At 35.3% G+C, this 24947-nt stretch overlaps 1 protein-coding gene across 1 annotated transcript in view; it reads right to left on the bottom strand.

Annotated features, from left to right (window-relative positions):
- The window catches only part of LOC111504969 (probable multidrug resistance-associated protein lethal(2)03659), a 57930-nt gene that overhangs the window by 15000 nt on the left and 17983 nt on the right, over positions 1-24947 (bottom strand). Inside the window, exons 2-5 of the mRNA XM_023159692.2 lie at positions 17097-17330; positions 13188-13618; positions 6442-6598; positions 1808-3166 (exon numbers count right to left, since the gene is read on the bottom strand). Coding sequence (XP_023015460.2) covers positions 1808-3166; positions 6442-6598; positions 13188-13618; positions 17097-17330 — 2181 coding nt within the window. The remainder of the gene's footprint in view (positions 1-1807; positions 3167-6441; positions 6599-13187; positions 13619-17096; positions 17331-24947) is intronic.

The following is a 24947-nucleotide window of genomic DNA, read 5'->3' as shown; positions in this document are numbered from 1 at the left end:
TAACACTAGAGACTTACTGAAAAATCTCCCTATTATATGGTAATGAAATTTTACAACAAGTTACCAGTTCTTGTTAGACATTCTGCTAATAGCAATCAATTTAAAAAAAACATCAAAAAAATACTTGTAGATCTAGAACCCTATTGTGTTGAGGATTTTTCAAAACATCAGTTTTGAAATATAATTGTGTGTGACGTCATTTTATTACATGTTGTAATAATTTTTTATACAAATAATTGTGGCATTTTCTAAAATAAACATTTTTTCCACCGTAGTGTGCGCTGGTCAGGCCCGAAGCCCCGATACATTCGGAAGGGCGTGCCAGCATTATCAACCAATGACCACTCCCCACACCGTGTGGTAAGTGATCATTGGGTCCGAGAATCATGTGCCCTGAGCAAGCGCAGTGAGCCAAGAAAGCCAGCCTCCTGCATCTGTGTGGCTAAGATCTCTGCCTTAATGCGGCAAGCCGGTATGATTTTAAGATTCGAGAGTAGAGAGGGCATCATTCCACCAAGGACTCCAATAATCAGAACAACCATCTTGACAGAGTGGTTTGTATAGAGTCTGCGGAGTTCGAAGAGAAAATCTCGATATTTCATCCGTTTTTCCTCCTCTTTTCGGACGATATTCGTCTCGCCAGGAGCTGAAAACTCCATTTGTTCGTCTTGCTCTGGTGGTCGAGAAGGGTGGGAAACGAATAGTTCCAATAAATTCGGCACTTCTCGTTCCCCACAACGGATTCAATGTACCCCGGAGTGTAGGGCAACACCGGTGTCTCGTCAATACCGTAATAGTGCCGTAGATGGTAATATAGCACTCTTAGGGCCGCGTTATGTCGATGGATATAGGCCGAGACCGCATATGCTGGACATGCTGATAGCAAGTGCATTAGGGTCTCGGGCGCCTCGTGGCAGGCCCTGCACCAACATTATTATTATTTTTTTCACGCACTCCGATAACTTTCTCACCGGTAGAGCTTTCGCCGATTAGGACCAGACAAATCGACTTTTGTTACATTGGTAAAAGTGCACTGACACTTATTTCGATTAAATTGAATAAATGTTCCCTGGAATACTACCGTTTGAAATACACTCATGAAAACGGACAAAACTTTTGAAACAACCTAATATAACACATTAGGAATTTTGAAATTCATTGGTTAACTGGGGATATACTTATTAGTGCCATCTGTGAAGACAAACAACCATTTCAACTATAATAAATGAAAAACTTGGTATTTATTTTTTATAAATGAGTATAGACTCAGATCATAATTATAAAAAAAATCTCAATTCTTGGGATAATTCATAGTTTGGTAGACACACTTCCACACCTCTATTAAACATGTTCTAGAAATAAAAATGATAGTTGTTAGTATAGTAAATACGAAGTCAATTCGAATGACAAAAACTAAATAGTAAATTCATCAGACCTGGTACATTAGTCTTTTATTTAGCTGTTCGGATTGACTTCTTATAGACTATAACAAACAAACTATAATAATTGAGTATGCGTGTATGTGTATATGCATATATGCTGGGTATTCGTCCGTTTACAGTTTTTCAAAGTTCAATGATTCATTTGCTTATTAGTTTATTCATAATTGCCAATGATTCAATGATGTTGGATCATACCAAAAAATGGCATAGGCCTAACTTCACATCAATATGTTTCAGTCAAAACATCTTGTTCCAAATTAATACAAGTTGACTACTTAAAAACAAAGATTTATAATGACAATGTGTGTTTTGGTATGTCCATAACATTCCATAACAATAAAAATATATAAGAAAGCTATATTTACCAGTAGGTCACATAATATTCTCCTCCATTAGCAACCACCTGGCAAGCTATAAATAGGAATATCAAGAATGATATAGACAACTTTCCACCGCCTGCTTTCAAGTAAGCCCAATAAGTTGCACCTTTGATACTGCCGCTTTCCATGGTTTCTTTCTCAAGACTTTGTTCCTCATCATCGCTGTCGTCCTCTTCGCCAATAGTATTCTGTCTAGATCTAACCTTTTTCTTTTTCTCTTTCTCATCAACCTCTTCACCCTGAAAGTCCTCCATAATCTTCGTGAAATCTAGCCCGCTTTTTTGCAGTTCTTGATATGTTCCTTCCATCTGAACCTCGCCATCCTCCATAATAATGATGTTGTCTACCTCCTTGAGATACTGCAGCTGATGGGTTACCAAGACACAGATTTTATTGGCTAGAAATTCTCTGATGCATCGTTCGTACAAGTGTTTACCAACATTAGCATCCACCGCCGAAAGAGGATCATCCAATAGGTAAATATCAGCTAGTCTATATATACACCTTGCTAAGTTGATTCTGGCCTTCTGGCCACCACTGAGAGTTTTACCTTTCTCTCCCACCAGCGTTTTGTCACCATAGGGAAGTAAATCGAAGTCAGAGCTCAATGCACAGACGTCAACCACTCTTTCATAACGTTCTTGATCGAATTCTTCCCCAAAAAGAATGTTTTGTCTGACACTTGCGGCAAACAGCCATGGATCCTGAGATGCATATGAAATTTTTCCCAAAATTTTGAGTTTACCTGACTTCACCGGCAACTCTTTCAGAATGAGGTTCAAAATACTGCTTTTCCCGCTCCCTACAGGTCCTACAATAGCTAGAAGTTTACTGGAGGTTATGCTAAAAGTGATGTTGCTTAGAGTATTTTCCGTTGATTCTTTATTCCATTTTGCGCACACTTTCTCTAGCATTATCTTTGGCGTGTTACTTTTCTGGTATGTTTCCATCACTGGTTCAAGTATGCCATTCTTCATTCCGTTTGAGGTTTTTGAGTTGAGTTCTGGAGAATTCACTCTTTTTGAGTTAAATTCCTTTCCTTTTTTCCCTAGCGTTGAAGTATCCTCTTCTTTCTCATCAAGATACAGTAAACCTTGTAGTCGTGAGATGGATATACTCATTTCTGCCAAAGACGAGACGCTCAGGGAGAATAGTATAGTAATTGTCGGTCGTAAACAGTTATAGATAGCTGTAATAGCGAACACTTTCTCGGCACTGATGTAGTTTCCAAGGAGAACATATCCCAGGATACTTATGAAGATTGACGTCCTTGAAATAAAGATTTCAAAGGAATATATTATTCCAAGCAAGACTGAACGGGATCGAATAGCTTTCATTTCTGTCCTGAAATCATGAGAATAAAATATTATGATTTGATATTTTTGAGTAGGTAATTACTTAACAGAACAAAAACACTGGCGTTTCGAAACACGAGTATCTATAAGATGTAACAAATATATAACACTAGATGTTGCCAGTGTCTTTGATTGAGTGACTTTTAATGTTTGGGTTTTTCCAGATATTCTAGCAGTACAAATATCTCATAACTTCACCTCTTTTGATTTATGAAAACATCGTTTTACAAACTATGAATATACTAAACTAAAGTTTTAGTCAAACCAACTGGATAGAATTTATATAGTATTTTTCCAAACAAAAGTTTGACATGATTACTCAAACAATGAATGTTGAGTGAAGCTTGAGACGGTAGCCTGGTGGGTTGAAGAGGGTGGTTTGCTTCACTCACTCAATCGACTATATGCGAACCAGTGGTTCGAATCGCAAGGCGGGACGATCGATTTTCACTTCCTATTGTCCACCCCGTGTCAGGAATCACACGTTAAAAGGTAAGACTTCGTTAGTCCTTAGCTCGCACAAGTTTCGACTTTTAAGGGTTGTCATTCGTGGGGAGGGGGGAAACGACAGCTGGTTAACGAAAAACCGGTTTTTTTTTCAAACAGAAAACATATAGGTGAAAAAAACCGTATCCAAATAGATTGAGCCGTTATCATTAGCGCGCAAAAACCAACTGACAAAATATAAGTTAGGACTTACATGGTCTTAAATGACGTTAAGAGATTCAGATTCGAAATCTATGAAAAAACAAACGAAATGAAAATGAATTGAATGTTAAAAATATATAAAATACTAAAATATTGAGAACCATAATTATAATTTTATTGCAAATGATCTCAACCTCAGTTCATGGAGTGAGATAAGAGAAAATGCTGATTTTATATTTATATACAAATTAATTAATGGTCTTGTTATATGCACTGAACTCCTACATAAAATCCATGCCTGCTAGAGCTCTCAGGAATATTGATCTCTTTCACCTTCCTTTCCAAACCACCAACTATGGCGTATATTCTTCCATCGGTTGCACGCTCAAAAGGATCAATGATAGAAAATTGGAGGTTACTGATATTACGTTATCTACATTGAAAAGTAGTCTGAAGTCAGAATTATAACATTTACTTGTGTATACTAATTTATTGTAATTGTACTTAACTATCTCTAGTTTATATATCGATCAACTGTATTTGTATTATTACTTCTCTCTATGTATTTTATGTAATGGAGATAACTCATATAAATAAATAAAATTAATCGGAGTGAAATATTCGGTTGAGTTAGTTAAAACACAACTAATTACAAAAAATGACTGAGAATGAATAGCAAAAAATTCTAATTTGTAAAGAAAACAGATTGTTGTGACCTGAAAATGAATTGAAAAAGGGTTAGGTTATACACAAACTTTGATAGAGTGAAATAAAAATACAATAAAATAAACGAAAAAAAAATAAATAAATAAAACCATTTAAAATAATAAAACTAAGTTACTTCACGAAGTTTCGATTTGTTCATATTCATAACTGTTTTCGAGAAATGGCTGGACTACTTCAGCTAGTTGAGACTATTTATGGGTCACTTGGGTGACTTCCCCTCTCCCCACCCTCTCCCCTCGCTTTCCAGTTCCGTAGACAGTTTTCCCGCTTGATTAGAGGTTATATATGTTGCGTTTCTCCACACAAGCCTGGTTTAATGCATCGTTGGTCAACATCTGTGCAGCTTCTTTAAACTTCCTCTCATACCAGTGTTTCTCCGTCTGGACGATCTCAATGGCGAACCATAAGTCATAAGTCCATATCGCAATCCCAATATGCTCGTTTCTCCTCGCTGTGTGTTTTTCTTGTGCTCGCCAATACGAAATTACAATGGCCTCTTGGTTTCACCCATCCAGCATTGGCACACTCAAATGGTATTCGGTAAATGCAACTCTAGAATCGCGTTTGGTGGCTAGGTTTTTGTGAGGGCGTTAGGGACAATGTTTCCCGATCTGTAGCAGGTTATTATCTTGTAGTTGGACCCAATCCTTCTTAACCTCTCTGACACTTCTCTGACGTAAAGGAGGGATAGCACTGGTTGTGGCGGCCTCTCTTCTTCACGGAACTCTTGTCTTCTAGCCAAAGTTTGATCCACCAGATTTTTGGATTAACTATTCTGCTGAAGATCTTTCCCGATGTGGTCTAGTTTCTTGTCGAGACTTTGTTTTGTGTATAGAACGTGAATGTATGATCATTAGTGTCGATTCCTCTCCTGACAGATTGGCGGTGGTGGGATAAGTGATTGAGATACTGTCCCGTATGAGTGGGTTTCCGCTATACAGATGTTTCCCGTCTTCGAATAGCTTCCTCTGTATGATTTGGAGTGCTTCTTCGACAAAAAAGTTGTTGTACAAGCTTTCAATGTAGAAACTGATTAATTGATTATTCTGTGACATCCATTGCATCCAGTAACTTGACAAAATGCCTTTTAGTAGTTGAATGATTAGAAGTAGGAATCTGGACAAGTTATGGGTGACTGGTGGACCTCTTGAACTGATGATGGATCTGAGCGGAACATCTTTCTTGTATGTCTCAGGTAGTTTATTGAAATTTTTGACAGGAATATAGTTCATTTGAGGGAATTCCATTTTAATTAAAATATTTTCGCAGTTTGACCCACCAGTTCCTCTCAGATATCGACTAGATATTTCAAAATCTGTCAGAGCTTGTACATATTTACTGTCCGTTGGGTATTTCAGTGAAAGATAGAAACTGTCCTCATCTGATTGACATTCCAAAATTATCATTATCACATGAAGTAAATTGATGGAAGTAGCTGTTAATACGTGGTAAAAGATCATCATGAAAATTGAAAAATAAAACTTTCTATGTTTTTATATCATTTGTATTTGTACGTTACTGCGCTTTCGTCCTATAAGGACATTTTCAAATTAATACAATAAACTGAAATAATTGATAATGAACCCTTATATATCTATACACTACTTTGTGTAATAACAGTCGGTCCTTAACTTAATTAAGTACCTGAATTTTGTTTATCTGTGACAATGTGCGCTAAGCTGAATACTGGCGATTATCGGAAACTAATTTATTCTGGGAAATTTCAGAATAATCAATAACTTAGTACAGGTAGAAAATGGCAACTGCTTCCTCAACAAATTTTCAAGTCCTCAATAAATTTGTATGTCAGTACAGTTTTTGCAAACTAAAGATTTGACAGCAAGTCAAAAATTGGAAAAAACCTGAATTGTCTATATGTTTTCAGCTCACCTTCTGGCAAATGCTATTAGTTTTTCAAACGACTTCTCCCAGCAGTACATTTTGATAACTTGTATGCCTGAAATTATTTCGTTCATCAAACGAACTCTTTCATCCGTCCTCAGAGCAGTCCGTAGTCTCAACACAGATGCTCTCTTTGCTAACCAAACTGAAACAAATACAAGATATATGTGAAATATTAGGTATCATATAAAAGAACTACAATATGTTTAGTCACGTGAAGAATAATTCAAAGTCATAATTACTTTTGTATCTGATACCTATTGGCCTGCGATCAAAAAATAACTACATCAGTGTTCTGTAGATATGAATATTTGTCTATCCGTCTACCAAGTTTGGAACTTTCAAATCATCGGAAAAACCTTACTAAAAGTATCAAGGTCTAATAAGTATTTTTCGATAACAAACAGACTCTGGTATCGTTATGACAAGATATCTGGACCACAAATGAAACCATATACATACATCTTTCTCTTGAAGATGATCACTTGGTGATCGAAACACGTGTCGAGGTGTTAAAATAACGGTTTGGTGTTGGGAAAAAACTCCAGTAATATTCATATACAAGTTCGTGATGGCATGTATATTCACATGAGACGGACCTTTTCAACATTTGATTTAATTTATTTTAAAGGAAAATTTTGTGTTACCATTCAAAAATGTATCTGAATAAGATTAATTTCATAATGTTACCACTCAAAAATCATTCTATCAAGTAACTTATTCTATAATGTTGCATTAATTGCACTTTCTATAGACGTAAATCAATGAGTTTTATTTTTTATGCAAAAATCACTCGTCCATCGAATACATTTTCCCACTTGAAGAAAAATTTGGGATTCTCCTTGAAATGAATCAGTGCAAATCCCACACGGACACCACTGCCAATTTCATACAGTAGAAAATGAGTTCTCATGTAGAAAGATACGTACTAATCTTCATCAAAATGTCTATGTCACACGTAAATTGTGAAACAAGATTTTTTTATTACAATCTTGCCTGTAATTCAAAAGTAAACACTTGGTATATGTTCATATCCAGTTTTCCTCTCAAAATGGACCCAAAAATAACCCCGATACAATGAATGGCATGTAATTCTGTTTAATGCAGCCAATGGCGATTTGAAGTATTGAATTAGTTTTTTTTATAGCTTTTATTGAATGTACTGTGTGTAAGATGAGTTGAATTTTAACGTTAAGCTAGGTGGTAGGGTAGGAGTATTGTGTAATAAACATATAGAGAGATACTTCATTTGAAATTGAACCTATTTGGAGTAATTTGTCATGATTTTTTTGTTGAACTTATCACCAAATAAATAATTTATACCACCAAAAATAGTAAATGATCGCCAAAATTAAAATACCATTTTATTACGAAACCTAATTTAACTTAATTTGACTCTATGAAAATCATACTGATGGTTAGGTTTATTCAGACATTAATTACATACTGTAACCACCTAACCTAACTCAACTTGATTTTACCTCATTACACTTTATTTGATAACACCTACATTTATGACAATTATAGTGAACCTTTATTGTCGTCAAAATTTGATGATATTTACTAAATTTGATCTTCGAATACATATTTTAATGGTTACTATATCCAATCCTATTCAGGAAATAGTGGAAGATTTAAGATGGCAAGTAACTCTGAACAATCAAGTCAAAGCATGCTAAGTCTCATAATTATATTTGAAAACAAATATTCAACCAAAGTGGGTACCCTTTGTGTAAAGCTTACTGTTCAGTGCAGATACCTTTTCATTGAGATCACAAGTGACCCATTCGTATGTCAAAAGTTCAGTGTGGAGTTTAATCTAGTCCCCAAAATGTGAAAAGGCTGAAAAAATGTTAAATAACCCAACAAGATCCAAAACTGCAAATCATAGCAACTAATCAGTCTTATCTAGTCATAGATATGCTATATTTGATAATAATATTAAGTTGTTTCAAAAGTTTTGTCCGTCTTTAGGAGTCTATTTCAAACTGTAATATCTCCTGAATACTTATTCAATTGTTTCGAAATAAGCGCCATTTGAATCAGTGCATTTTTGCCAATGTAACACAAGTCAATTAGGTTGTTGATATTGTGTAGATATTTTTTTTGACTGCAGACTGCATTTTAAATAATTTTCAAAATGTTTGTGTTGTCTAATATTTACAGTTTATATATACAGTTTAATTACCCTCAGAGTGAGGATTGATGCACCCAAGTAAATAAAGTACTTGTGTTGCCCTTTCCATCTACCACTCAGGGTATTCAATTATATGTCATTAACTATCTTATACCTATATCTATATAGGAAAAAAAAATACAAAATTGAAGAAACTAAAAGTTAAACTTTCTCTCGGTTATCTTAAAGGCGCGATTTTGTTCCATCCTTTACATAAAAGAGGACGTATGCTTCTCCACTCACAAGCGACTTTGGTGAAATTGGTGACACGTGTGAATCGTTGTATTTGTGCCACGCGCTAGTATACGGGTGTCTGCAGTATGCTGTATAATGTCCTCTGTTAGTAGTCCCACTGTGATTTAAAAGTGCATATAGATTATAACAAGTAGCCACATTTTCTCCTGCAAAATTGTCCATATCCAATCCTTCTAGAGGAAATTCGATGACATCATTCAATTTGCCTTTCCGTTGGAGAGAATCTTTTAAAATGTATTACTAAAATATACGGAAACTTGTGGATTGATAGGGACTTTATGCATTTTCTCCTTTCCTTGCATTTCGAACACGTCGGTTTTTCAATTCCATCCAAAGTTTCTTCTCTTGTAAAATAATCTAAGCATTGCCACAAACTCAATTGGTCGGTTCTTTGTGGTATGGAGAGAGACAAATCCCAGAAAGGATCAAATGGTACTGAAGAGTATCCACAGTGTGTGCATTTCATCGTGGATTTCAATTGGTACATACATTTCAATTAATTAATTTACAGAATTGATGAATAATGGGAATGATGAAGAGCTTGGTGAACATCATTTATATTTAGCTGAATAAATCTAGAAGTTCGGTATTGAACATAATGAACGTTTCGATGGATTTTTTGAATGTATTGAGATTGGAATTGTTTCTTATGCTATCTGGCAGAAGATTGAATAATTTTGGACCATGATAGAAAATGCATCTCTGTGTGTGACTTTTATTAAATGTTGGTATGTTTATGGATGAACTAGTAACGAATCTTGTTTTTTTTTGTTGATTAAAGTGTAATTTTTTTGTGTATACCCAAGTTAAACAGTTCTCTCGTTTTCAGTAACTACGTTTCCTTATACAGACATTCGGTAGAGTACAGTTTAGGTTTTTTGAATAATATTTTCAACATTGTATTTTGAACAGTTCGGACTTCCATTGTCTAATATAATATAAAGTGATTTGAAATCCCTGAAAATAATTTAAAAAGATTAACCGAAAATAACAAATTTATTAAACAAAAACGGAAATTACAAAGAAATAACATACAAGCAACAAAAAAAATGAAATATTAATAAAAGCTGAAAATTAAAAAATATTATTAACAAAAAATGAAAAATAAAAATTAAAAGATTCCAAACCAAGTTACGTCACGACGTTTCGATTGTTAGTATCCACAATCGTCTTCGGGTGATAATCCTCCGAGATCTGACTATTTATAGGTCATTCGAGTGCTTTCACTTAACACCATCAATCGACTAAGAGAAGAATCATCAAGACTCTACTAGACTGTGCTTTCGGGCTCTGTAATACAAAGGAAGGTCTCGCAAAAGGAACTAGGCATCATCAAACATGACCTTCAACGGAATGGTTACTCCAGAGTGATGGTAGAACAGGCTATAGCTAGACGACAGCAAGAGCTCCACAAGGAAGAGAACCCGCCACAACCAGCACTTGTACTTCCCTACATCAGAAGATTATCGAAAAGAATAAGAATTGGGTCCAAGTATAACATCAGGACCTGCTTCAGATCTGGGAACGCTATCCGTAGCAGCCTTTCGAAAACCAGGCCACAAACGCGGACTGCGATTCCAAGAATTGCATTTACCTGATACCCTGTGAGTTCGGTGAATCATACATCGGTGAAACTAAGAGGCCATTGAAAGTTCGCATTGCTGAGCACAAGAAACACACACAGTGAGGAGAAACCAGCGAATCCGGAATAGCAGAGCATGTTTGGACTCATCAACATAACATAAAGTGGGCTCAACCTGAAAATCATCCACAAAGAGGAACACTGGTTTAGGATAAAAAATTCAAAGAAGCCACGTATATGTTGTCCAACAACTCCCGCCAAATGGTCATCTCCCCCTTAAACCAATGAAGCGGAGAGAGGGAAGAGGGAATAGGTGAAAGCACTCGAATGACCTATAAATAGTCAGATCTCGAAGGAATGAGTCAGGAAAGCTATGGATTATACTGTAGACGACCCCTTCCGATACAGAAGGCCCCGATACTCTGTCGAATGAGGCTCCTATGTCCTCCGTTAAAAGATGAACAATTTCTTCATCCAACCCACCCCAGCCAGGTAGGGGTACACCGTGAAGGGCGGTACTGATGTCTGAGGACATTCATGCCGTCATACCATCAACACTCACCATCAGTTATGACCCGTTTGTCCTTCTGGCAAACATCAGTCCAAAGGGTAAGGGAGCCAGGCTTCAACCTGTCTGAAATCAAGACGACGTGCAGGGAATAAGTCCAGTTTTCACCCGAAGACGATTGTGGATACTAGCAATCGAAACGTCGTGACGTAACTTGTTTCGGAATCTCTTAATTTTTATTTTTCATTTTTTGTTAATAATATTTTAAATTTTTAATTTTCAGCTTTTATTAATATTTAAATTTTTTTATTTTTTTGGTTGTTGCTTGTATGTTATTTCTTTGTAATTTCAGTTTTTTGTTTAAAATAAAATTGTCATTTTCGGTTAATCCTTTTAATTTTTTCAGGGATTTCAAATCAATTTATATTATATTAGACAATGTATGTCCGAATTGATGAAATACACCACGAAACATTGTCAACCACCTTCAAACAAACATTGAATTTTGAGATATTTGGAGGATATTGAGACAATTGTTAAAAGTACCACCCCAGGCAGCAATACAATATATTATTACAGATTCTGCTAGAGACTGGTATATGGTGATAACATTTTTGTACTCCATAATATTTCTCAATTCATAGAATGTTTTTGTTAAGAGTCTGAGTCGTTTTACAACATAGTTTATATGGTCATCCCATCTCATATTATACGCCAATCCACAATAACTCCCAGATACTTAATCATTTTCATTCTTTCTATAACAGCACAATTGCAGTTTGTTGTATTAGTACAGTCTCTGTCATGTATATGGATTACGTTATATCCAGGTTGATCGTTCTGCAATAGGGTGAATGTAATACATTTAGTTTTTTTCACATTCAAACTCAGACTACTATTAAAGTCGACGAAGTTCATTTTTGCCTGGTCTTGATTGGCGAAGGTTCTACCAGTGAGAAAGTGCTTGGAAAGATGGTAGTCGGTTGAAAAGCGGCCTAAGAAGTAAAGTGAGTTAGGCAGAACTTCGACGCTCAATTTGTTTAATTTTCGAACGGTGATTTGTGAAACGTGTGGACGGGCGTTGTCGTGGAGAAGGATCGGAGCTCTTCTGTTGACCAATGACGGCGGATACTGACACAATTTTCAGTACATTTCGTCGATTTCCTCACAATCCGCCGATGGTTCAAGCCGCAGGCTGAACGCTTGATTTTTTCCTGTTATCGTCCAACCCGTTTTAGGAATCAAGTGTTAAAAGGTAAGACCTCGTTAGTCCTTAGCTCGCACAAGTTTCGACTACTGAGGGTTGTCGTTCGTAGGGGTGCGATAGCTGGTTAACGGAAAAAAACAAACAAAAACAAACAAAACATATATTTTTTTATATACCAAGTATACAGGGTGTAACTGAATAAGTGTAAACCATTTAAGGAAGTGATTCCTCATCGAAAAAAAGATAGGATCTTTCATATAAAGAAACTTCATTGGAGCATCCCTTGTTAAGATACAGCCCCTTAAAGGGGGTACATAAAATTTGTATAAGTTTTTTCACAAGCACTGAAAAAGTATCTCTGCAGTTGTTCGTAAAATAATTTTTTGCTGCGAACTGGTTTATTTTGGGCAAAAAACCCATGAGACATTTTTTGTTTAGAATGAAACAGGCTATCGGAAATAAATTTTTAAATGGTAAACAAATAATAAGACAAAAAGTTACATTGGATATGAATTTTAGGGGTTGCGTTTTCCACTCCTTACAACCATGGGGTAAATCAAATAAATTTCTGGCTAAGTGTCTTTTTGGTAGTACAAAACGTCAGGTTAATTTCAATATTGTAACTTTTTTAGTGCTTGTGAAAAAAAATGTTATACAAATTTTATGTACCCCCTTTAAGGGGCTGTATCTTAACAAGGGATGCTCCAATGAAATTTCTTAATATGAAAGATCCTATCTTTTTTTCTATGAGGAATCTCCTCCTTAAATGTTTTACACTTATTTAGTTACACCCTGTATAGTATCTAGTAATAAGCAGAAAAGAGGTATAAAATCTAAAATTTGAGGGAAAATGAACAGTATCAGTGTATAGAGTACAAAATTCTCTATCGATCAGTATATTTCATGACACAGTAGAATAAATATTTATTGAGATATGTAGCCTCAGAAACACATGACATTGAAATGTACAAAACTTTTGAAACAATCTACTACTAAAAATACTTACTTTGTATTGGTACAAAGGATACCAAGAAAGCCACACCAAAAAATGCACTTATTCCAATTTCTTTATACAGCAACCAAGTACCCAAACCAACTTGTATCGGTCCAATCCACACGTAATGAACCAAACCAAACATCTGATCAAATTTACTGACGTCATTGGATAACAAATTTACTAATTGACCGACAGTTGTATTACCTAAAGCAGTCCTACTGAATCTTAGAATTTTCCGATACACTAAAGAACTGCAAGACACTCTTATCTTCATTGCCAAGTGTTGCAACCCCATGAGGGTGGGATGGCCAACGAAGGCATCCACTAGTAGGCACAGTACTAAACAGCCTGCATACGAGAGGGCTTCGTTTTGTGATATTGTCTTTTGGTCTACATCAAAAAATGAAACTAGTTTTCCTATACATAAAGGCATTACAACTCTGAAAAAGAAAGATATGTTAGTTTGTTTTGTTAGTCAAATTCCGTTTAATCAATCCAATATACTTTCTATTCTAATTATAAATCAAGTGGATCCTGATATAGTTGATATGCAACACAAGATTTTTTTTGAATTTTTAGCAAATGCCAGTGAAATAAAGAAGCTCCAGAAAAATGAATGTTTTGCATAACTGAAGAGGAACACCAAAGATAACTAATGATTTTGGGATTATTTATAATTCATAAGTGGGGAGAACATAGTCTTTCCAAAAACCAACTGAAATTTGCATGTGTCCTCATATCCGTGTTGGTCAGTAGTTTGAGCTCCAGGCTGAACTATTGATTTTCACTTGTCATCATCTAACCCGTGTTAGGAATCACACGTTAAAAGTTAAGACCTCGTTAGTCGTTAGCTCGCACAAGTTTCGACTTCCAAGGGTTGTTAAAACAGATTTTAAACAGATTTGAAACAACAAAATAAACTACATCGAAGCCTACTTCTAAATAGATATTATTTTACTAACTAAATATTCATTTGTTCTGGTAGACTATGCGGAGTCCCTGTATAAATTTGGATCAAATTACATTTCGAGAAAAGTAGGAGATATAAAATCATGATTAATCATGTTTGGGAATGTAAATCAACATTTAGATACTTATATCCATTATTTAATCAAGAAAAGATATGTTTATGACGTCTAGCTGAAAAGGTAGACAATGTATCTTCTAGTTAAAATTACTATCATTATTTAAAGTTGTTTTAATTGATAATTACACTTATTAAACCTAATAGGTGCTCAGAATAATCTACTCTATATCCACAGCAGAATGAACTGAACAGGTAGATATAGTGAGTTAATATCATTACATTTTTTTTCGAAAACATATTTTTATTCAAAAAAATTATGAAACAATTTTGTGTATGCGAAAAAAAATCAGAGAAGCACTGTTTATTCTAATTTCATCCCCAAAATGGTACTCAAATTTTCTAGCTGCATATAATGTGGAAGAATGAAGTGAATAACTTTAGAATGGTTATTGTAATTTTATTTTGAAAAATGGCAACCTCACAGCGTATTTACATGGATCGAACAACTAGATGTGTCATTATTCGAGGAGATTGTTGAAAAACTCCCGTTGATAATCACTTTCCAGTTAGTACTACATTTATTAACACTTCAGATTAAAAATCATCATAATAGATATATTTCGAGACTAGCGGACCCGGCGAATGTCGTTTCGCCTAACAGTCGATGAAGGAGCAAATTTAGGATTTTAAAATTGATATAAAATTATCAAGTAACATAAAATAAATAGTATTGGGAATATAATAAAATAAATGGGAATTGGCAGTAAGAGTGATCTCTTCAATAAAACACCCTGTGATATACATGTGAGCTACCAGTTGCGTTTTATTATAACACGTAACTATTATCACTGACGTTTTGCTTTTTTTATTATTACTATTTTTATTGATAAAATATCATATTCGATACTTATTGATATTGGTCCAGCCGTTCTTAAGTTCTTTTATTATTATTATTTTCATTAATGAAATACCATTTTCCATACTTATTATTCTATTCCCAAATCCAAAAAGACAAAAATCATAAAAATCGGTCTAGCAGTTTTTGAGTTCTTTCATTATTATTATTTTTTTATTGATAAATTATCATATTTCAATACTTACTATCCTATTCTAGATGAAGACGAATCCAAAAACACAAAAATAATAAAAGTTGGTCCAGCCGTTGTCGAGTTCTTTTACTATAATTATTTTTTTTTTTCATATTTCTTCACCTTTTAAACCTTCCCTAGACTTTCACAAATGATTCTAAAGCAAAATTAGCCAAATCAGTCCAGCCGTTCTCGAGTTTTAGCGAGGCTAACGAACAGCAATTCATTTTTATATATTAGATAAAAAAATATCAAATGACTGAAAATATTCGTGACTGGTTACATCCATTTAAATATAACAAAAACATTTCTCCTATATTCGAGTACTATAACTGTGTATAGGAGACATTCTCTCAACACTAGCTTAGCCTATTTATAAACTTTCACTGTAGTTAGGCATCTCACGCCGAAAGTTCACTTTTTGTGAGTTACCTTAATTTATTTGCAATACATTACTTTTAATAACATTATTATTATTATCAAATTTACAACCTTATAGGTACCCCAATTACCAAATCCTACTTCAATACTACGAAAGCTTCAAACGTTATTGCCCTGGTCAATAACGCTATGTCCAATCCCCGGCTATTTTGATGTTTGTCCTTCCTTCAAACTTAGTCATGGCTTCTCCATCTTGATCTTCATTACTGTTGACGTCTTCATAAAAACCTCTCCAATGATAGGTTTTCTCCAGTTGAATCCCTCTTCTTATGGTACCGGGTTGTCCCGATCGTCATTTCGTGCTGACTAAATTAGATAGACTTCCATGGGGTCATCTTTCGTCGTGTCTACTTTTCGGATACCATTTCAGGAAGAGGCAAGTTATCTTCTTCAAATGGTCCATTGTTTGGTATACCTGTTGTACCAGTATATGATAGTTGTCTGCTATTGTCTTGACAAGAGTTTTTTTCTGAATCTACGGTGTACCAGCCACCCACCCCTGCTATAGTGTTATGTCGCACAAGTCTGTATTGACAATTCAGTTACTACAACCTGACCGGTAATATTCTCATTATTGACCCCTTTTGCACTCATCTCCTGGACAGAACGCGATCCTCTTCTTCATGATTACGTCAACTAAAATTTCCTTGGTGGATTACAAAATCCGAACCTCGTACCGTTACCTTTAGTCGTTGCCTAAGCAAAGGCGGTATTAATTATCACACAAATTAATAAACGGCGCCCAAAACAAGAAAGGAGCGAGATTTTTTTGCAGGACATTACTAGATGCACCTTTTATGAAACTCCTGCAGCTAATTTTTTCAAATCAAAATCCGACAATAATAGACTATCTGGAAAAATACCTTGATAATTTCTCGAGTTATCTGCTCCCCATGACAGCTGGAGTTGGGAATCCTTGATAATCGGCATCTGAGTATACCTACTCAAGCTAAACAGTTTCTCACTTTGTGGAATCGTAAAAATGAAAAACAATGAGAGAGATGAAAGGCACACATCTTTAAGTTCAAGTTATCATGATAAGACCCTAAAAGTATGGCTCTTATCCTCCTGAAAGTACTATTTTCATCTTTTTTTCACAAGTGACAACGTAAAGTGATTACGATGAGAACCTTTGCTACACCAAACAACCCGATGCCTTTTAAAGTGAGCTTGAAAAATCAATGAATACATGCTTCGCTCATATCTAGATTCCTCAACATTTGTAGTGTTTGTTGCCAGTAGTGCCAGACTACGCGGTATAATCAATATGAAATAAATTAAAAAACTAGTAAATTTTTTTTTGCGAGGTAGTCGCAGAATTAAAATGATAAATAATCAAATATAATTTTTTCTAATACTCACATTAATATAAGTTCGTTAAGTAATCTCAAGAATCCGTACAGGGCGAATTTGAAACCGAATAACCTAAATATTGCCCTGTAGAGGGCTGTCTTTTTATGTATCCTGTATTCTTCTTTCCATATTCTTTCCAACCTTGATCCTATCTCGCTAGACTTATATTCCTTCAAGGGTCTGAACAGATCGTCTTCCGTTAACTGTTCCTTGAAGGTTTTTCTGAATATAGGAAACATATACCTGGAATACAACGAGAAATTGTTAATAACTTGCTCAAATTGAACCATAAAGATAATTTCTCGCTAAATCAACTTTTTTATCCATATAGACCTTTTTTGTTTATTTGAAGTTTGAAAATATTTAGTAGACTTTTTATAGTAGATGTTCCATCGAAAATCCCGCATCAACGACATCGATCTATATGGAAAACTTTTGTATTGTTAATTTAATGAGAATTGATGTATCAAAAAATATTAATTTTGCTCAAGAGTAAAGTACCTTCAAATTCTGTTTCGAAACAATTTTCTATACAATCAAAAATAAAGACACTTCACTTTTAGATTGAATTCGTATTTTTTGATAAACCTGATAATTTACGTTTGGCAGGTCCCAAATAATTACCAATTTTTCTTATTGGCAAGGCCCTCTGGCCTTCCAGTACTGTGATGATCTACAAGGTTTTTTTATACATAACCATATTCAATTTCCTGGACAATAATTACAATATATTCAGTTAGCCATAATGGCGATAGTTTATAACTATACCGCACAGCATGAATGGGTGGATTTATAATACTTTAACAGGCATAACGCAAACAAAATATTTTATGATCCTTCGGGTCGTTTTATAACCTGCAGAGGCCTGCGTTTGTATTGTTATGATAGTCTAATATATACAATATTGAATAAGTATACTTATTCAAAAAAATTGAAGGTATAGGCAAAAATTATGGTGTGTTATTATTCTACAATTTCCTCAACTCAATAGTCTGATTTTTACATGTTGTCTTCCTCTTTTATAACGTTTTTCGGAATCGACATTTTTCAAGGATCCTCAAAGAATATTTTGACACCATTTATTTCAAATGCAGTATTTCATCTTGTAACGAAAACTTCTATTTGAGCCCAAACGAATTAAGTGGGCTTCATTTGAACATGCCTTGGACAAGAGTTCTTTTTTAACCATACTTCCATCAAAATATTTTTTTTTGTCAATAATAATCGCTTTTCTCCTTGCTTTAATTGGTATTCTTTCAACTTTTCTGGAATGATAACCAGCGCCGAATTTGGACTTCGGCGGCCCATAGGCGGGGCATGTGGTGGAGGCCCTCAAATCGTTTGTGGTTAACTGTTGAAAGTTTCTGTTAAGGTAAAGTTAAAGAAGGGAGCAACTGAATGAATTGGCTAACAAAATGTATTCAAAATTGAACTAGAGGTACCTACCTACAAGTTAATTTTTCAAAAATCCAAATCGTGCATTTAGAAGTGGGTACGCGTCCATTCTCTTCTGAAGAGCGGTCATGAGCTGGTCGATAACTGGGAGGTAGCTTTGAGTTATAAATTTGTCCGAGGGTGACAACTGAACTTCCGAAGCTTGCGTGAAATCTAAAGTGAACAACCGGACGTTTCTTTTTGTTTTTCTCCTTTTTTCTTCTTCGTAGTTTCGGCAATCAACGAGCTCGAAAGCTTTTACTTCATATTCATTAAAACTGTCTCTTCATTTTCAATGGTTGATTTTAATGAAGTAAGCAGTGCTGCAGCAGTGTTCAAGTCCAAACGAGAATTTTGTAGGCTTTCACTGACTTTGTTTATATGTCCCAAAATATCATCTCAAAAAACTGTATATATAGCTGTTTCTAACTTTGCCATACCATCATGTCTTCTTCGTCCTCAATAATTTCATTGAGGGCAATTATAAAACCTTTATAGCCTCGCAAGAGTGCTTAAGTGGCTTCATCTTGAGATGACCAGCGAGTTGTTGTCGTTCTTTTCGGCACAAGAATAGGCTGGTCAGTTTTTGCTTCTCTTAAACAGCGACTACCTGTTAGTTGAAGCAGTAAAATATACATACAGCTCTTCTAGAAAATCAAAGAAACTTATTGCTCTGAGACAATAACTGGCTGCCGAGATTGAGTGAATGCCCAACACACGGCACCCAAGCTGCTAGGCTACTTTTTTCTTGTATTAATGCTTATAGGTCATTATATCTGCCACTCATTGCAGAATCATTGTCGTAGGACTGTCCACGAATGTTCTTCAGATTCAGCTCGTTTTGTTCTAGAAAATTAATCAAGCCCTCATACATATACTTTGCTTTATGATCCTGGTTAGACATAAACATAAGAAAACGCTCAACAGGAGCGTGTCACTCAATAAATCGAACCACTAATGTCAATTGGTCAACATGGCATTCGTCAGGAGTCGAGTCCAGAGAAACTGAAAAATATTTTGCAATTTTCACTCGATCAATAATTTTTTTAAAACGGCTTTTCCTAAAATTTCTAGTAGTTCCTCACAAATCGTGGATGACAAGTAGTTTGTGTGACTACTTCCGCGGTTGCCATGTTCTTCTAAATGTTTAAAAAAAAACATCGTAATCACTTAAAAATTCTAATATTCCAAGGTAGTTGCCGTTGTTAGGAGATATGAAAGTTTCGTTGTCCCCTCTAAATGCCAATCCCCTTTCGCTAATAAAATCTATGACTCGCAATACTCTTTTAAGAACTTCTCGCCAATATTTAACACTTTTTTCCATTTGCTCCGACAGTTCTCGATATATGCGACCAATTTACTGGGATCGCCCACTATAATCGATTGAAGCCTTTAAATGATTTTTCGAGGTTTCATGTTCAATCAATCAATCGTGCGACGGCATTTCTCCAATCACAAAAGCCCTCATGGGTAAACTGTGACCGTACGGGTGAGAAAAGCTTGCATACAAAACAGAAGAGATGCCCTTTGCATATAGAAAAACATAACCACCAGCGTTTTTTAGCCTCACCGTTTTTTGTTCTTCGAATGAAAAAGCTTTTCTTGCATTTCCTTGTATATATACTTGTTTTTCCAGACTCGACATAAAAATGCGGGGCTGAATTTTTAACGAATAGTTCATAGTAGCAATACTGACTATTGTAACAACTATTCGTAACAAAACTCAGTAATTTTTGGTTTTTACTGAGCTTTTATCGATTTAATTTGATTTTTTTGTGGTGTGGAGGCGGCCAATAGGCAACTGCCTATGTTGCATATGCTTAAATCCGGCACTGATGATAACTTGCATTATCCATCACGAATGACATTTGCCCAAAATATTCTTCACATTGTCGTTCATGTCTTCATGGTAATCGCCAGAATGGTTTACTCAAACATCAATAAATCGCTCTCAACACTTCCAATGTCCCCTCCAGCAAATAATTTCATCATTTTCGATCCACAATTTCTTTTTGCCTATCACTGGAGACATACTTTGGTGTTCTTTCAATGCTCCCATTATTTTGTCGCAGGTCCGGTATTTCTTTCTTAAAATGAAATGAATTTACCGTTCTTCCGATTTAAAGTTTGAAGTTTTCATCAACAGACACAGTTTAATTACAAAAGATTGTTACAGTTTTATTTTTTCTCTCCTTCCTATTTATCAATGATTTGAAACACATTTTCACCAGTGTATCAACGGTTTGATAGCGTCACATATATTAAAAATAAAAATATTTTCATTAAAAGAAAAAGCACATTCGCTCCTTCGTTTTGCTGGAGAGAAAAATAATATAACTGATTAAGGTGAAAGGGCTTCATCATTTATTCATATTCTACAGGTAATAATAGTATATTATTCAACCAGCGTATAAAAATTGCTATTATTCACACCAATTAGAAAGAATAGCACCTAAAGGCTGACTTTCGACCAAAAGAGGTCAGATGTCATTCTTGCTAGAGTGTCCATCCACTTCATCCACCCCCGCTCGGAGAGCAAATTAGTTGTGGGGCGAAGTTTTTACTACAGGGCACTCAATCCGGGAAGGGGCATAGAAGGGGATTATTCACGAGGTATTCACGAGCCGCTGACGAGTGGCCTAATCGCCGAGAGAATAATAGCCAGGTTCAATTCAATGCCACAAAAACCCAGGGATCGGTTTTTTCATAGAAGATAAATTTCTCCGAACCGGATATAATAATGTCAGGTCAGACAATTCCGCTTTCTGCTTCGATAAGTTTGTTGGGGGTTAAAATGGTAACTAATATGTCTTGGCACAATCATGTCGCTGGAATTGCAAAGGTTGCTTCTTAAAAGCTTGGAACACTATTCCAAACAAGAAAAGTGTACACATCTCAGCAACTTTTGATGCTTTATAAAGCTTAGATCAGGCCTTCTTTGGAGTATTGTTCTCAGGTATGGAGCTCTGCCCCCAAAAATATCCTGACGTTGCTGGATTCCATCCAGAAAAGAGCCATCCACCTGACTGGAGACAGAAACACCACGTGCAACCTTGATACCCTGGAACATCGAAGAAAGGTTGGAGATTTGTCTTTCTTCTATAGATACTTTCACGGGAGGTGTTCAAGTGACTTGGCACATTTGATTCCACCAAAAGCGGTATATATCAGAAATACGCGACGGACTGAAGACATCTGGAGAACTACGTTTATGTGAAATAAACTTCCTGAGAACGTTTTTCCAAATGGATTTAATCTCCAGCGATTCATATCCAATGTGAATCGCTATATATATTTTTAAAAACGAATATTTCATACAAAACATAAAGGTTTGAGTCAAATTTGTTTTGGTCCAAAAGTTTTTTGATGTATAAAATATTTCGAGAAACATGATATCTTAAAAAGCAGATACGACACGCACATTCAGAGTCACTGATGGCTCAGTGTAGATGCTGCTTGCCTTGTAACCCGTAATAAGTTTATTCATGAACTCTTTTCAGTAGGTTCTGGACAATTAACATTGGCTTACATAAGTAAACGAGATACAGCAATATCGAAATTGCACCAAAAGGAGAACTCTCGCGTGAGCTTCGGCAGGAAGCGAGACGACATAGAGGGAGGCTAAAAGCGAAAGTCTGTTGAGTGGGGGCACTTCTTCTGTTGTCTTGTTAGGATCAACAAACAGTCATCCTCCTGCCATTTCCCCCTATACCTATCCCCCTTTCTACCCTAACCCTCATCCCGCATGTGGGAGAATGTTTCTGTTTTGTATATATGTAAAAAGATTTTTTGTTGATGTTATAATCAGAATGGACAAATAAAGAATTTTGATTTTTTTGCCTTGTAACTACGGGTCTCGAGTTCAAATCTCGTCTAGGAAAATTCTTTTTTTTAATTTTTTATTATATGTAGGTGCAAAACTGAATTGAAAATATTTGGTGGTTTACACGATACAATTTTAGAATTCGACTGTTTGTAGCAAAAAAACATAATCAAGGAAGAAAGCATCTGACATCACTGAAAAATTGGTATTATTGAGGTTGAGCAAACAGACGTATAATGGTATAATACAATAGTCGTGGATAAAGTAGCTAACTGAAGCACTAGTAGATCGAGTCGAATCATGACGTCATCCTCTTTGCTAACGAAAATTGAAAATTTCTCAGGGAGTTACTTGTTTGAATCAGGTAAGCAGTACAGTTAGGTATGTGTATAAAAAGTATTTTGGGATTCAATATATAAAATTCGCTATCAGGCGGCCCCGGTAAGTATAAAAAATTTCTAAACCAGACTTCAGATTTATCTCATTTTCAGATTCATTGAGAAAAAAAACTTGCTCGCGACATAAAGACACTCGTCTTCGATTAGTTTTAGGGGACCCCGTGCAAAAATTTAGTTAGGAAAGCCATGATAAAAGCAAACATTAGATTGGAAAGTAAAAGCACCTAAAGGCTGACTTTCGACTAAAAGAGGTCAGATGTCAATCTTGCCGAAGTGCCATTCGTAAGTTGAGGACCTCTCCGGAGGAGCGGGGGTGGATGGACGAAATTGGATGTTCTGCACATAGTAACCGTGTGGAGAAGATTTTAACTCAGGGCACTCACGGCACGGGAGGGGGCATGGGGGGATATATAAAATCATAAAACATTGCGTGTTTGAAGTAGATATTACATTTTTCACTTCTTAACCGAGTCAATTATGTACGGCTACGGAACATCTATTCGAAAATGATTTATTACATCACACCGTGAATAAATATATTATAAGTATTTTCACATGAAACTCTGCATCCAGTTCAAAATTGAGGGAAAGTAGTTTGGGATGAATATGGTTTGTGACTGAAAAAAAAAATCTGTGGACGTTTATAGGTTTTAATTGATTTTTATTGATTTCATTTTCAATTCTTTCCTATCCTTTATTATATCAATAAAAGAAAACAATCAAAAAACGATCTTCCCCTATTTTCAATCTGACAGATTGAGATAAGTAAGATAAGGAACATTGTGAACCAAACAATTGACTTACAAAACTTTTAAAACAACCATCAGTGAGGCAGACTCTATGTATGCAGTTAGACATATCATTTCTGCTGATACTACTTACAAATTATTATTGATTAGCTGAATAATGTGCTAGGAATTGTATGTTAAAAAGTAAGACCTCTTCAATTCTCAGTCAAACACGTTTCGACTTTTGTTGTTTATGGTCCGGAACGACAGCTGGTAAATAGAAAAAAAATCCATTTTAAAAACTATTTATCTAATTGTGACTGAGCCTGTGAAAATTATTGAACGTTGATAGTTCTCAAAGCTACATAAGTGATTTCTAAGAAACTCCAACAAAGAAACAACTTTCCGAATTAATTTGTTGTTGAACATAAATGCGATAACTGATCATTTTGCATGGCAATCAAGAGTAACATAAAAACTATTCTACAGATGCTCATTTCATTACCTTCTAATTCTTAACAGCAATTACCTTAACCTCATTTCAAAGGAATTTAACTATAATTTATTCATTTATCAACGTTCAATGAACTGTAAAATAAAAAGGGGATTTACCATTGGCATGTGTGAAGTATGAGATAAGAATTCAGTGCATTTTTGGTTTATAGTGTTACTAGCAGTATGTAGTTAAAATGCATATACTTGTGTGTGGGTCAAAATGCAATTTTTGAGAAAAATTTAAATCGACTTTCAAGACTCGCAACTAAATAGTCAAGAGAATTTGCAGCCCGCAATATATTCGAATATCGATCTGAATACAAACGCCTGGAAACGATCTGAATACAAACGCCTGGAAAGCATTCTCAAATGTCAAGGTAAACTGTAATAATAACTGCACTTTATCAGTACACGGCCTCTTAGTTTTCATAAACACATGCGAAAGTTTGTAAAAAGATTGCCAAATAAGAAAAGGCATGATAAATCTCATGATGATTCCTTGAATTCTACACTGTTGAGACTGATGAGGATACTGGTGAAATAACAAAAAGAAACGTCAAGGACAAGTGGAACGAGTGAAATGAAAAATGATATTTGTTATTGATGAAAAATGTCACTCAGTTAAGTCTATTTTTGATATTTGAAAAAACTTGTGTTCTTCGAGTGAATAAAAAGTGTAACTTCTGAAATCAAATCTTATCAGGTTAGAGCCCAGTCGTCGATTACTTTAAGTACTTTGGGAATACAAAAATTTATAGCAAACGACGAAATCAAATACTAAATTACACTAATCACATGATGGAACTCTGTACCTGTAGAGTAGGGAAGGTGAGTGTAGGCCCACAGCACTTTAGCCACATGTGACCTATTGTATATCCTCCCGAGGAGTTGTCCTCCTAGGTCATCATCCATTCTGTCCTTTCCAGGAAGGTGGACAGGTCATTGGATACATCTCCTTTATATCGGCAGGTGTAGGCCAAGA

Source organism: Leptinotarsa decemlineata, unplaced genomic scaffold (genome assembly GCF_025532065.1).
Source record: "Leptinotarsa decemlineata unplaced genomic scaffold, Ldec_3_MD MMD2_tig00026299_RagTag_RagTag, whole genome shotgun sequence".
NCBI classification, from domain to species: Eukaryota; Metazoa; Arthropoda; class Insecta; order Coleoptera; family Chrysomelidae; genus Leptinotarsa; species Leptinotarsa decemlineata.
This window is presented reverse-complemented; position numbering and strand designations above follow the sequence as displayed.